This window comes from Colossoma macropomum, unplaced genomic scaffold (assembly GCF_904425465.1).
Source record: "Colossoma macropomum unplaced genomic scaffold, Colossoma_macropomum, whole genome shotgun sequence".
NCBI classification, from domain to species: domain Eukaryota; kingdom Metazoa; phylum Chordata; class Actinopteri; order Characiformes; family Serrasalmidae; genus Colossoma; species Colossoma macropomum.
Window position 1 is genome coordinate 12,061,819 of NW_023494797.1, and position 15,473 is coordinate 12,077,291.

The 15,473-nt window shown below is 40.6% G+C and overlaps 1 protein-coding gene across 9 annotated transcripts in view; it reads right to left on the minus strand.

Annotated features, from left to right (window-relative positions):
- Positions 1-8,969, minus strand: part of mtss1lb (MTSS I-BAR domain containing 2b) — a 103,884-nt gene extending 94,915 nt beyond the window's left edge. For all 9 annotated transcript variants that reach the window (XM_036584304.1, XM_036584301.1, XM_036584299.1 and 6 more), the window contains exon 1: positions 8,307-8,969. In XM_036584304.1, the coding sequence (XP_036440197.1) occupies positions 8,307-8,375 (69 nt within the window). In that variant the 5' untranslated portion in view covers positions 8,376-8,969. The remainder of the gene's footprint in view (positions 1-8,306) is intronic.
- Between the last annotated feature and the right edge of the window lie 6,504 nt (positions 8,970-15,473).

The following is a 15,473-nucleotide window of genomic DNA, read 5'->3' on the forward strand; positions in this document are numbered from 1 at the left end:
TCCACAACCCCTCCTCCTTCACTTACACAAAAGGACAAAGGGTTGAATGGGGGGATGAAGTGATGTGATTTGCTTGAGGGACAGACACTGAAAGGCTGGTAGTTTCAGGGAAGGTCTGATTGACTGAGACACTTCCGCTGGGCTGCACTGTAGCTATCCTGATTGGCTCTTTGCTTTTGTGGACTGAGGAGGAAAACAGGCGGTTTGATGAAGGCCTACACTGTACATCTTCCTCACCAGTGTGAATGAATGAATGAACGAATGAATGAATGATGGAGAGGAGCAAATCATCTCCAGCGTCTGCAGCCTGCAGTCATGCTATAATGAATAATGGAAACCACTTACCATGAAAACTGCTCTCTCTCTCTCTCTTTCATAACTGCCTTAAATCACCTAAGAAGTCCTTTACCTTTTTTCCTTTCACTAGTTTCTCTCTGAAAGGGGTCACTGTGGTCACCAAAATGAGGAAAGGCAACTGGGTTGATTTACTTCCCACAGCTATTCTCTCCCCAGTTATCCTCAGTGAATCTGACTTGGGGTTTGTCAACATTACCGGTCTGATGACCAGGAGTCATGTTGATTGGATCTTTTTGGGGATGCACAGTGACATTGGACTCATATCAATATTGGCAAATAATTGTTTTAAAAAAAATTATCAGAATCTGAAACATATTTCAAGCACTCCTGCCTCACAGCAAGAAGGGCCTGGGTTCGTGTGGGTTTCCTCTGGGTACTCCGGCTTCCTCCCACAGTCCAAAGAGATGCAGTCAGGCCAACTGAACATGCTAAATTGCCCCTAGGCGTGAATGTGTGTGTGAAAGTACTGCCGGCCTGTCCCGAAACATATTTCATACCGTTAATGACTGTCATATTTACTGTACTCTGGAAGAGCAGTAATTCCCTTCCAGGTATATGTATACATATATGTATGTTTATGTATCAGCATCAGCATCAATAGATATGTACATGAAAAACAGTGGATATCAGTATTGGCCCATAATTCCCATATTCATGCATCCCTAGCATATATATTCTTGTTACAGTGGAGGCTCTCAATGGTAACTGTAGCTTTCCACTTCAATATTGCTTCTGTTAGTTTTCCACATAGGCTGCGCTGTGGAGATCTAGCCCAGCATACAGATGGACATACAAGTATATTTCATCCCATTTGAACCAATTCCAGTGCCAGTGATTGTTTAAAGAAAATAACACACAATATCATATGCAAAGCATTACTCTTTGCACATCTCCACAACCTAAACCTTCACTTTAAAAGAAGCCTTTGTTTATGCAATTTCATCATTACGTTAACGCCATTCTCCATATCCATATATTCAAACTACCTCCCTTACTCCCCCCATGGTGCCCCCCCAGGCTTGTTTCAGACCTGTGGTAAACACTGTACTCCTTTTAAAACCCTACAGAAATAAGTGTCTTATTTATACCTAATGCTCTTTCACGTAGACTAGGCTCAACTTCTACATTTTTATTTGCTTATTTATCAGCATTGGCAGAAATGTACATGAAAAATGCCAGATATCTACACAGGCCTACAGTTCAGGGACACTTGTTTTTAATAAAATGGCACATCGACTTTTTTCCATACTCAACGTTGCTGTGGGTTAACTAATTGGTGTGTCCCTATTTTCTAATCCAGTCACTAACTCCATTAACCTTAATGTTACAGTTTGTTATGTGTCTCAAACTAAGATAGCATCTCATCCCCAGGCATTTGTTCTTGGCATGACAGTCACTCACTGAGTTTTAAAAACCTTTCCACTAATATAAGCAAGAGTTTTCTTTGATCAATGCCATAAAAGAACTATTTTCATTTCATGTTTAAAACAGAGAACTTTAAACTTTTTAAAATTTTAAAGAATCTTCACCTGACATAAAGGTTCTATACCAATTTAAGGTAATTTTACATTACGCAGAAATTCTTCTTCACACTCACATATCTCATTTACAAAATGGGTCTCTACAGAATCACCCACTGAAAACATCTTTCAGGAACCAAACTAGGATCTTCTATAGCATCTTGCATAGATGAACCGCTTTTGGTTCCCTAAAGAACCATGTTTGCAAAATGAGATTTGTGAGTGTGAAGAACCTTTCAAAGAAAGAAGTTTTTTACTTACTTACTTTTACATTTTAACTTATTCTAATTCACATAATGTAACAGTTCTTTAAGGAACCAAAAAGGGTTCTTCTATGGCACTGAAAAAGCTTTTTGGCTCCTTTATTTTTAGAAGTGTAGAGGAAACTTCAAAATAAACTTCAAATAAGGAAAAGAGTGTCTTGTTTGTTTTTTTCTGAGATAGTACTCTTTAAAAAAAGATGGTTCTTCAAAGGTTCTTTTGTAAAGAAAATGGTTCTATATAGAACCATGAACACTCAAAGAACCCTTTGCATGATTAAAGGGTTTTTGCACAGTGAAAAGATTGTTTACATCGATGGAGAACATGCTGTAGACAGTTCTACACAGAAACTTTTTTGAGCAGGGTCATATACAGCACCAAAAAGGATATCGTAACCTATATAGAACCCTTTCCAAAAAGGTTCTATATAGAACCATATACAACACATTCTCCAACAAACTGAAGAACGCTTTTGTGATGCAAAGAGACTTTTAATCAGGCAAAGGGTTCACTGAGTGTTCATGGTTCTATTTAGAACCATTTTCTTTAGTAAAGAACCCTTGAGGAACCATCTTTTTTGTGCCTTTGTGCAGAGCATGTTAAAGTGGCTAAACGAAACCAAAATGTTTTTGGCCCCAGGTCAAATCTATGTGATGACTCATGCTTTATACTGTTCATGTGACACATGGAGCCATTAGGACAGAGTGTAGGTGGCGATTTGGCTTCTGTTACTTCATTTCACTATGAAAGCAGACATTTCTTGTCATAGAGACCAAACTTTGAATTATGGCAGCACTATGACGGGGAAAGGTTTGTGGAAACGACACAACGGTTCAATTGATTGATTGAATAATAGTTAACAGATTAATTAATTACATAAACAATCATAAGTTAAAACCCTACGGCATAACATAACCCTGGACAGAACCTGGAAAACATGCGCATCGACCTGACACATTTCACCCCCTACTACACAGAACGATCACTCCTCTGGAGCTTTTCCTCGAGTCAGCAGACGTAAGAGACGAGATGGGTTTGACAGGTCCAACAAAGCCTCAGCCGAGCTGGCACACTTCCAAAAAGGACTCCGCCGTCCAAAATGACCCGATTCATCTTTAACGAGCCTAACGAAGGGCGCGGGAAACACACGTTCATTTAGATACCACAAATCTCACGGCAGCCCCCCAAAAACTAAATAAATAAATAAGCGAGAGAACATGAAGAGTGGCCTCACGAGGATTCTCAGCATCGCTGGTGGGGCAAAAAAGAGAGGAACAGAGAGGGGGAACACGTGCTCTTGTTCACACGCTCTCTAGCCCTGCGAATAACACTGCTTGTGTGGATGTTGTCCACTCAGTAAGCCCCTTGGGTGACATTAGAGCCAAGTCCAAGGCTATAGCAAAGGGTCTGAAAATGTGCTATTGGTGATATATGATGTTAAAGTTAAGACTGGTCCATGGCAAACTGAGGCTAAACTAAGGCTTAGAACACACTAGGGGTGGACAACATAACGATATATTTCCATTATCGTATTAATTACATCATGATACATCTGTCTGAGTATATCACAGGTATCATCAGTACTTCTAGAACAATGAACAACTACACGTATCATGAATGAACAGACTTGGACCAATTACAAAGAGCGTTTAAACAACAAGAGCCAGTGTATAGCAGGGATGTTCATGTCACAAGTCACTTCATGCAAGTTCAAGTTGAGTCATCGTGGTGCGAGTCCGAGTCTCTGAGGTGCTAGTGCGAGTTGAGTCTTGAGTCTCTGGGGTTCAAGTATGAGTCGAGTCTCGAGTCTTTAGTAAAGAATTTTAGTTTTGTCTCATTATTTGCTGCAGGCATCGCATCATATAAAAGTAAACTGTCTGACACCTTTAATTATAGAACCAGCAACCAAAACACAACATAAGCTGGTTTTCCTGGTGACCAGAAATGCTGGTCTATAACGATTTTTCTAGCAGGGTAGTTAGAGTAATAGCTAATCCAGCACATTTTAAAGAAATGTAATCTGCAACTTCACCTAGGTTATTTGACAACTTCAGCCAAATTAGCTAGAACACTTGCTATTCAAATTACATGCTAGCCAGCCTTTTCAAGTTGTTTTGCCTCTTTCCTTAAAGCACCGCATTTACTGCATGTAATGCTTTACTGTATGTCAGATTTTTCTCATTATTTGAAGCTACATCTAACCTGACACAGCTGCAAGGTGCTGGAGAACGGCATTGGAATGAAGACTGTGCATGAACATAAAAAAAAAAATGACAGGTAAAGTCACACAAAGTTAGAGACGACTATTTTTATCGCATCAAGGATCTCGTTTGGCTGAAATTTCAAGTATCTTTGGCCTTGATTTTGAGTCATGTTAGAAGTCAGTTAGTTGAGTCATGAGTCAGTCAACATGCGACTCAGGTGTGCATAGAGTCCGAGCCGCTAACTACAGCTTCCTTCTCTGGTGTGGAGTAACTGCATATACTGCATAGTAACAAGCAGCTGATTGGATGTCAGCCCATAATGACATTATCTTATTTTAATCATTTAATTCTACCATTTTTTTTCTCATATTCTTTCTTAAATAGTTTCTTTTTACACTGAATTTTAAAAAGATGTTGTACGCAGTTTTTCATACCCTATTCACTAATGTGGCTCTACTGTTTTGCAGGTACACTGTATTCATTCCAACATATTCACAAACCTCAGAAAAGTCAAACATCATGATGAAAATGTCTTCAACTATTGTGATGTTATATTTTTGCCATTAGGCGCAGCTCAGATTAGCCCAGGGCAGGCTGAGGTTTAAACTGAGGGTCAGCACACATAAAGCTGAGCTACCTTTGTCTATGTGTATGTGTGGAATGCCTCTACTGTACAGACCCTGGTATGCACATCTCAGTAGGTGGCTAGTAAATGTAAACAGTAGTGATATATGGCTAGTCCAGCTGGCAAACACATGGCCACATGAGCTTGCATCACTGGTTTCCCAGATTTTTCCCTCCACTATAGGCCCATGGGAGGGAATAAGTATATAGGGCAAGGTGACGACTGACCCAGCATGTGACCCTTCTCCCTGCATTCAAATCCAATCATTCTTCCTTATAATCCAAGCCAATGCTATTATTTCAGTGCCTCCAGTTCAAACACGCAGGGCCAATTTAGAAACACGGTCAAATACAAAGATATACACACCCAAAGAGGCTCATCTTGTCTAATGGCATTCTTCTTCATCAATAACAACACATCAGAACAGTTAAGAGAAGGTATTACAATATGCCTATTAGTTCAGCTTGGACCAAAAACTAACATTAATTAATAATCACTCGTCTATTACACTGTATCCTCTCGGACAACATAGAAGAATAACACTGGACTGAGTCCATGGCTCATTGATTTGATAGGGTTCCTACTGTATTCCTCCACCAGAACAAAGACAGCCCAGACAGCATGCTGGTTGTCAGATACATACGAGAAGTGAGCTAGAATGCCCTCAGGGTGCCAACCCCCAGCAACAAAGGAATACAGGCATGGAGACGGAGACTCAGAGGGTAAAGGAGACAAATCAAATCTCAAGAAAACATGCACACAAACACATACAGGGCATATATTTATGTATTCAACAAAAGAAATACTGGTGCTGATGTCTGCATATGCAGAGAAACCAGATGGCTGATTATTCCATTTTCTGAGAAATGGCCAAGAAACGGCAGCTTCCGCTAAGACGCTAAATAAGAATCTCTATGATTGTGAAGCAACCCCAGCACTGACGTAAAGGACGAGAGAAACCACAGTGAATAACCGGCATTCTCTGCTTCCATCTGATCATAATAATTCTTTGGCTTCAAAGAGCACTGAAATGTCACTATGCTTACCAGCGAGAATTCACCAACAAATGACACTTTAATGACTGATGAAGTGTGGGAATTCTCTTGGCCCTGTGGAACGAGAGACTGAACGAAGCATGTCAGATTACAAGATCAAAGAGGCAGTTTCTCCAAAAAAAATCTGTGTTAAGATCATTTTAATCATTAATTTAGGTCACTGGTGCTTGTTCCATCATTGTAATACACTCCAAGAAGAGTTCTTTGGAGTGATGCCATAGAAGAACCTTAAAGAACCTTTTAAAGGTTCCACACCATAATTTTTTCTTGCACTTTGTTGTTTTTTCCAATGAGGTTCACTTATAATATTCATGAGGTTTTGCATCCAGTAATTTCTTTTACATGATCATTTTCCAACCTCTTGTTATCTCTTTATTGTGCAAAATATGTAAATGAGCTCTGTTCTGATTGGCTGCCCTGTATTGTGCCTAAGTACACAATCTGGGCTGAAACACTCCTTATGACTTCAGAGTGAATGGGTGGGGCTAAACTGCTGTATGTTGTGTAGGCGGATATATGTAAATCTATTGGTTTTTGTGACATCACAAACACAGTGAATTCAAAATGGGTTGGTTTTGCAGCCTAGTTTCTATGTAGGGACTATATGGAGTGAACTTTAACGTTGTTTACATATTACATCAAAGTATTTTATTAAAAATTAGGGAAATTTTCCTTATTATGGGCCCTAACTGAACCTGGACATGAAGTAAAGATCTTGTACTCATTAACAATTTATCCTAGAACTGTACAAACTCACTCCCAATTCAACCACTATTCATTTAACACTATAATAGGGCATGCGATAAAGGGCACCAAAGTAACCAAAGCACCACATCACACTAAAAAACCTAAACTGTATTGCACATAACTGGACTATTTTAATCACTACCCTTATTAATGTGCCCTTGAGGCACTGCTAAGTGGAACACCACACTCAACTAGGCTGACCAACAGGGGTGCCTCCAAATTGAGGCAAACAGTGACCACCACCAGGCGACCTAGTCCACCAAACGGTCCTCGTGACACAGAGCTGAATGTGGGGAGTCATGTTTTGACCCACATTTTGCAATCTCCCGGCGCACGGTGATCAGCATCAGCATGCAACCAGGAGAATCTAGGGCTAAATTATGAATGAGATCAGCATGTGTGTGTGTCAAAATTGCACCGAGCAAGGAAAATAAACTGCACGGAGCAAAAAAGGGGGGGATGGAAATGAGAGTGGGCATTAAGGGGAAAGATGAAGAGGGATCTGCATGAATGAGTGTCCTCTTTGATGAAGTCACACCGCTTTGCAGGCTGGCGGCGAGAAGCTATTGCTCTTTGCATTGCACCATACAGCAGCCTGATGGTCAAAAGGGCTCGGTATGGTATAGTGCTGGACAGCTGGGTTACGATAAGCTTCCTGTTCCGTTTGAATATGCCTTGCATTGCTCACAAATGAAACGAAAGGGGAGAGAATAACATCTAAGGCTTGACAGACAAGGTGCATAGCTGGACACACTGACTGCCCAGCAGCCTTTGTAGACATCAGAATGGCACAGCAGTGCTAGTAACTTTGGTCATAACTGGCTTCTAATACAATTCCTTCCACTCAAATATTCTGCATCACCCGCAAATGGAGGAAAGGGCCCAGTCTGGGCTACTGGACATCCCAATGACTGTCCAACATCCTATGCGTCCGCCCTGTTACAGGGTCTTCAATAAAAATGATGCATGGCAGAAAATCAATGGATCGCTTTCCACGTTACAGAGAAGGAGACAGTATTTCTGTCGTGCACAAGAGAGAGAGGGAGAGGAAGAGTGAATGGCACAGAATGGAGAGGTTGCGTCTGCTTAATCAGCAGCAGACCGGCCACACGTCTGGCTCATTGTGTCCGTAAGGATTCACTCTCCATCAGGTCTCGTACAGCTGCAGAGCAGCTTGAATAATGAACCCTGTATTGAGCAATATGTACCTGCAAAGTAGAGCCTGTATGAGCGACGGTATGGCCAGTAGTGAGGAACGTGCCATCAAATACCACAGCATGGCTACTGAATGGCACAGCAGCCCCGGTTACCATGCAATGGTGCTAAGCCCAAGCAGAAAGCGCCCATGCATACTGAACGGAACTGCACAGCGAGGAATCTGGTGTTAAATACGCACGTAAAGCAGCTGCTCTGCATACGAAGACAAACAGAACCTGCACACAGTGCGTTTTGGAAAACAGGGCTTTGCGATGAAACGCAATCCGCACGGAGGAAAAAGCATGCAGATACAATGCCACCTCTAAGCCCCACCGCCTACCTTCATGTCATTGACAATCGCCTGGAATAGCCCACCAAGCGCCCCGCACTCCTTCTCCACCGTCTCCATGCTTATAGGATCCAGCTTTGCTGATTGAGAGGGAGCCTCGAAGGCTTATGTGAAAGGAAAAAAAGGAGGAAAATCAGCCCTTTTCTACGAGGATTTCCACGATAGCAAAGTCGATGTCCCTTCCGCTGGGCAGAGCGGTGCGTCTGAATTCCCAATAGTGGATGTCGAGATGGTTCAATGGTGGAGAGAGAAAAGGCTAAAGCAGCGCAGTCACCCCGGTGCCCGGCGATTTGGGGCAACTGTGGTGAGAAGAGAAGGGAGAGAAACAGAGAGAGAGCGAGAGAGAGAGAGAGAGAGAGAGAGAGAGAGAGAGAGAGAGAGAGAGAGACTCTCTCTCTTCCCAGCTCCGGGTCTACTCCCCACGGGTGGAGGTCAGGCTCGCAGATGGCACCTCAGCAATCACGGTCATCTTCGGACAGAGCAGAGAGGTGGAGTAGGAGCTGGATGTGGAGGGGAAAAGCTGGAGGAGAGAGCGTGTGTGTATGTGTGTGAGTGTGTGGAGGTGTGGGGGGTGCGAGTGTGAGGAGATGCAGCGAGCTCAGCTGCGGCGCGGACTCAGACTGAGGGCGTTGTGTTTTGTTTTCCACCCGTACTCCGACAAACCACTCCCTCCTATGCTGGGATTGGCTGGTGGTTTCACGCCTACGAGGGCTTTGGTGTTTCTTCGCAGGTTAAATGCTATACGGACTAAAATGGGTTTGCACTATTTCTGTATTTCTGTCTACGTTTGTTTTTTTCTCCTGTGTTCGGCGTCCAACTTTTTTCAAGTTGTAGTTTCAAAAGTGAGACATTTTAATGCGGTTAGCGCTGAGTAGGAGTCGCGAAAAACTACAATGTCCATAATGCATTGCGCTCAACACTCATTCATTGGTAGTTTTGATCATATGTCTCATTAAAGCACATTAAAATTGTATCCTTCATGCTGTTCTCTTTTCCTTTGTGACTATAGCGTACTATACTATGCTTTACCTTTTGGTGAAAATATTATTAAAAAAAATTAAAAAGCCTTTTGATTAGTGCTTATTATTTTGTGTTAATCAATAATATTCACAAGCAACCAACCAATCCGAACGCAGCAGGCGGGGCCTGCCAGAATACAGGTGGGGAAAAATAGCGTGGCTAGAGGAGGCAGTAATCTGATCCATGGGAATGGACGCGGGGCAGGACAGCTTTCTTGTCACATGGAAAAGGGGGGGGGGAGAAGAAGGGGGAGACGACGAGACACTCTCACACGTTTGTATTGCTTCCTTTGTGGGGTATTTCCATCGCTTTGTGTATGGCTGTAGCTGCTGTGCTACACCCTAACCTAATCCTAACCTTAACCTCAGGAACCAAAAACAAATATTTGGCCTCTTTCACATTCTTAAATAAAAGCTGCTTTTCCTCATGGGAGCCAGCCAGATGTCCCCACAGTGTCACATTTCCCTGTCAGCAACGGAGCGATTGGTCCCCACAAATACTTAAATACACACCTACACACCAAAACACACATGAGAAGGGAGCTCATGCAGCTAACTCTAAATTTAAATTGAAAACCTTGAGACCTGTCAATGATATGAAGAAAGACACTCAGACATAAAAAATGTTTTGTAAAGGGACACGACAGCCTCGCTGTGATGAACCTGTTTTACCTGTTTTATTTATGTATAAAGTATGAAAAGAACCTGTTTTATTTATGTATAAAGTATAAACAGAATACGTTTGCTCTCTTTTAGTCACTTTCCATATGTAGCTCTGAACCCCAGGGCTAATTATTGTATTTGGTCTATAAAGTCATAAGTCAGTACTGTCACATCATTTACTGCATGCTGAACAAGTAAAATGTAATGCTGTGCAAATAATTTAAAGCATGTAGGTGTAATGTGTATTCAAATTTGAGCATGAATCCACATGTGACAGACCTTTGAGTCTAAACAGTGACATATTTTTATGTAAATGTTAACACTGACAATTATTTGTAGTTTCTGCTCACATTTGGTCCACAATTACTGAAAATAAAATCTCCTTACATTAACATACATTAAAGTTAAAAACATTTTTACCTTCTACAAAGATATCACATGGTAATAGTAAAAGGATGCAAGGTTTGTTATTATCACATGACCCATAATCTATAACCTAGACTCCCAAGCCTTTCTTCTGGTCTTATTATGGCAATTGCAACAGATCATCACACCTCTAACCAATCAAGACTTTATACAGATTTGCTGACAGATATACAGTCGTATGCAAACATTTGGTACCCCTGCACAAATGTTACATGTTATATGTACATAAATATACATGTATATTTATTTGTGTGTGCGTGTATATATATATATATATATATATATATATATATATATATATATATATATATATATATATATATATGTCAAAAAACTGGAAAATGTCAAAAATGGAGATACGAGATTTTCTTCTGGCAGCAGCATTTTATATATATATATATATATATATATATATATATATATATATATATATATATATATATACATGTTTTACATTTTCCAGTTTTTTGACATAATTTGAAAGTACCTGTTGTCTTTTACATGGTATGTAAATTTCATGATGAATAGACTAAAAGAAGCGGTCCCAAATCACTTGGAAAAAAGTCTGGTTCCATTGACTTACATTGAAAGTAAAATAGGTTTTTTCCTTCTACTCTAAACATTTTGAAGATACACGGTTTTCTTCCAACAGCAGCAATATATATATGGAAATAATGTGCAGAAAAAAACTATATTTTCTGTTTTTTTTCCTCTGTAGAGGGAGTGTTAACTTATTTGTGCACTTAGACAATCAAGAAAGAGGGCCGCCCAAACTTCACTAGAACTAGAACAATAGAAATAAACTCTTAAGGAGAGGTAAATGTCCCATAAAACTCTGCTAATCATATGGAGCTGTGATAATTTTGGTGCTGACTGGCTTTGTCTATATTAACCTCACCAGTAATTTCACCAGATGAATGTGGCTAGAATAGGCTACACCCTATAGGGACCTATAATACCAATTTATTGGCAGTTTGCTGAATGCTGAACTCTAGGCCTATTATTCAGTTGTTAATCTTAATACTTGTTTCTGTTTAGTATTATGTAACTACTATGAAAATAATATATAAGTTATGCAGTTATGAGAATGAAGAACTGACGAGTGGCCTACATTGAGGCCTTTAGGTTATAAGGAGTTAATATTAATGACTTCCATGTCAGCTCAGGCCTAATGGAAAAGATCCAATCTGCATATTTCAGTTTTTCCATAAGTGGGCATATTATGCACAGAGGAAGGCTAATGAAATTTAAATGAGATCCCATGTTATGACTTGTGACAGAGACAGAGGTTAAGGAGGGTGAGGGGCGAGTGGACAGTGAAGTTGTGGATCACAAGGAGAGGGTAGAGTTCATGCGAAAGCAAAAAAAAATCCAACACACACTTCTAGAAAGGGGGTCCTGGGTGACCTTCTTGAGCTGGATGTAAAATAAAGCGTCTTTGATGGAAAAGCATTTTCACTTCTGTCTTTTACTGTCATTTTCTCTCTCTCTCTCTCTCTCTCTCTCTCTCTCTCTCTCTCTCTCTCTCTCTCTCTCTCTGAGGGACCCCCTGCCAGGCCGGGCATTACTCAGCATGATGGAGGCTGCTGGCATCAGCATCCTGCCAGTCTCCACAGAGCGCTCCCATCATGCCCAGACCTGCCACTCATCCTGCCAGCATCTATCCCTGCCTTAAAGGAATACTCCAGAGTTTTTCAGCCTAACCTCTATTTACCACATCTGAATCACACTGTTTATTACCACACACAATAATTTCGACACATTGCCCTGTACTTAGAAAGGAACAGAAAACCCATGAACTCAAAACACACTTATAATAGAAGCCAACGGGCAGTTGCTTCAGGAATGTTGTCATATTGTGGCCTCTTTTACCTCTTACTTTCAATAGTGCAGGAATGTGATGTTCTGTAGTTACACAGTCGTATGCACATGTTTGAACACCCCTGGCCAAATGAGGTGTTCTGTTGATTTTCTAAGTGAAAAAAAGTTCCTCTACAGAGATCGAATGTAAAATGGCAGTTTTATGCTAATTTGAGTGCACAATTTCTATTTATTTGCTGAATTTAACATATTGGGGAAAAAAATTAAGCATAAAATTCTTTATGCACATTTTTTGTTTAATTTGTTTATGCAATATATTATATTCAGCAAATAAACAGCATATTGTGCATTAAAATGTGTTGAGTGTTGTCTGTAGAGGATATGTTAACTCTATTCTCCGAGACACGTGAAGCACCACCGCAACTTTTCCGACTGCCACTAACGCATCATCATTAGACAGCTCAACACGCTTGGAGGAGAACACTAACTTCTGTTAAATCAGCTAACACAATGCCAGTTTAGGCTAGCATTTCACTAAGCTAAATTTTTGGATAGTGCTTGTTCACCGGTGTGTGGTAGCCTTCAAAAGTCCCATGTGGAACTTATTCCAAAAGATACATAAAAATCATGCCAGTACTTCCTTCAACTCAGTTTACATGAGCTTGTCTCTTGTGTTGGGGGAGCGTTTTGGTATTTTACCTGCACACTTTTAACTCTGCTTAGCAAGGGATTGCAGTTGTTTTGGGGGTGTGCTTTGTTGAGAGATTTACAGGGGACTTTGTCTCTTGTATTAGGGGTGTGCTTATTACTGTTGTTGGAATTATATCTCCGTTTTTGACGTTTTTGACGTTTTTCAGTTTTTGACATAGTTACCCTTTACATTGTGTGTACATTTTAGAATGAATGGACAAAAAAAAAGATCCAAAATGACTTGGAAAAACGTCTGGTTCCATTGACTTACATTAAAAGTAAAGTAGGTTTTTTCCTTTCCCTGTAAAGTTATCATTTTGGAGATACAAAGTTTTCTTCCAACAACAGCGATATGTTGGTTAGATCTCACCAGCACACTCCCGACTCAGCTTACATGAGCTACTTGATTATTTGTTCCACCTGGGTTTCAAACAGGTAAGAGGGACACACCTGTACATTTGCTTCACGCAGGCGTCTACTGCCTAGTTCCCTAGGTCAGAGGGCGGACACTTCCCAATGTACTTTTGATAATTGGCCAGGGAAGTCTAGTGTGGTTAGCTTGTGGTTTAGTTTTTGTACTTCTTGTTTCAGAGTAGGCAAGCATGGTTGGTTTGTTTTTTTCTTTGGTGCTGTCTACAGTTTGATTCTCCCAGTGTGGTACTAGATATCATAGCACAGTGTTTTGAATGTGGTTTGTTTTTAATAAAAAAACGGCCTCAAAAGCTCTTGGTCTCTGTTCCTTGTTCCTTTTCCATATACTTCACTGATCCAGCAGTGCCCTAGACAGAACGTAGAGTTGTAACATTCATGAAAACTTCAAGTGTTAGATTTATATAAAATGAAAGTTTTACAATTTCTTCTACATACAGTAAAAACAATTAATGTTAACATCTGTTCACATCTATTGAAAACCTTCAAGGTAATTTTGGACAATTTCTATTAGTCCAATAAAAAAAGAGTTTTCCTGGAAAAGGTTTTCTTACTGACCTTTGAAGGTGCATCGTCATTCTGTAGTCAGCATCATGCCCATATTAGGACCTGTGGTAAACAATTGTTTCAAAACATAAAGAGATCTTTCCTCAAATTGCTACTGGATCAAGGTTATGAGGTTGTTAAGGAGCTGAAATATGACCTTTGCCACTGCTGTGCACAGAACTGACATCACAAGACTGGTATCCTCACCGAAATACACCCCACAAACCAGTACACTTTTTCAAATGTGGTAATTAAGTTGTTTTGGCAGTAGCAGGATACAGTTTGAGTAGCTGGTGGTGATACATAATAGTGCTGATGATGTCGTTTCAGTGTGACAGTGGTTTAATTTGATGTCATTTCAGTGTGCTGGAGAGATATCTTGTAGAAAGTATGTCGCATTATTCATATTGTGACTGCTAAATGACCTGGTAGTTCAGAGCATCCTGTGACTTTTGGGAAAAAAAAAAATAAACATACACAGGACAAATCGCACCAGGGCATTTTTGATAACCATAAGCAGTAAAATGCCATTAATTTCTGTCATAGAAAAAACTGCTTAGATCCAGAGTTCCTAATATGAGCAGGAGTAACTACAGAATGACACATGACTCGGGAGGTCTACGACAGCGACAATGTTCTTGCTCCATTTTGAGCAGCTAGCTTAATATCTTCTAAGTAAAAATTGGTTACAATGAGGAATGGCCTTTACCTCTGCACTCTGGGTACCATCCTTTACCCCTGCCTTTTCTCTTTTTCCCCTCATCTCTTCGTCTTTCCTCTACAAATGTCATTGTTGTCACAGTGCCCTGCTCTCTGCCTCCTGCCTCAGCACTGTCTCATCCCCTCTGCTCCATATTCACCTTTCTGCATTCATGTGCAGCAGATGGACAAGGAGGCCCAGACAGGACAGAGCAGCCTAAACTGATAACATATGGTCCACGTTTTATTGAAGTCTCCCTGGATAACAGAGAACAGAAATCACACCAGGGGCACCGTGAGAGCATGCAGAGAGAGAGAGAGAGAGAGAGAGAGAGAGAGAGAGAGAGAGAGACCAATAAGGACACACAGAATAACACGAGTGATGAGATGCTAACACAAAAGGAGGAGATTTGATCAGATATGCCTTTTTCGTCCTTGTCCTCCTGAACAGGGACAGTATTAGGTAGACTAAGATTAGGAGAACTGAGATGGGACAGAGTGTTTGGGACAATCCGGACATCTAGTGACATTGTGATACATCTGATACGTCTAATGCACAATTACTGTTTATTTCGCTGCTGTCAATTTCATGGTGAATGGACCAAAACAAATGGCTCAGATTTACTTGGAAAAAAGTCTGGTTCCATTGACTTACATTAAAAGTACAGTATGTTTTTTCCTCATTGTTCTCATTTTTGAGATACAAGGTTTTGCTCTGACAGAATTTAACATGTGCCTGGGCACATTTTATATTTTATGTAGCTAGACAGAAATTGTGCACTTAGGGGCTCCCGAGTGGCGCAACCGTCTAAGCGTTGTCCCTATCGTCAGGAGATCGCGAGTTCGATCCCTGGTGATGCTGCAG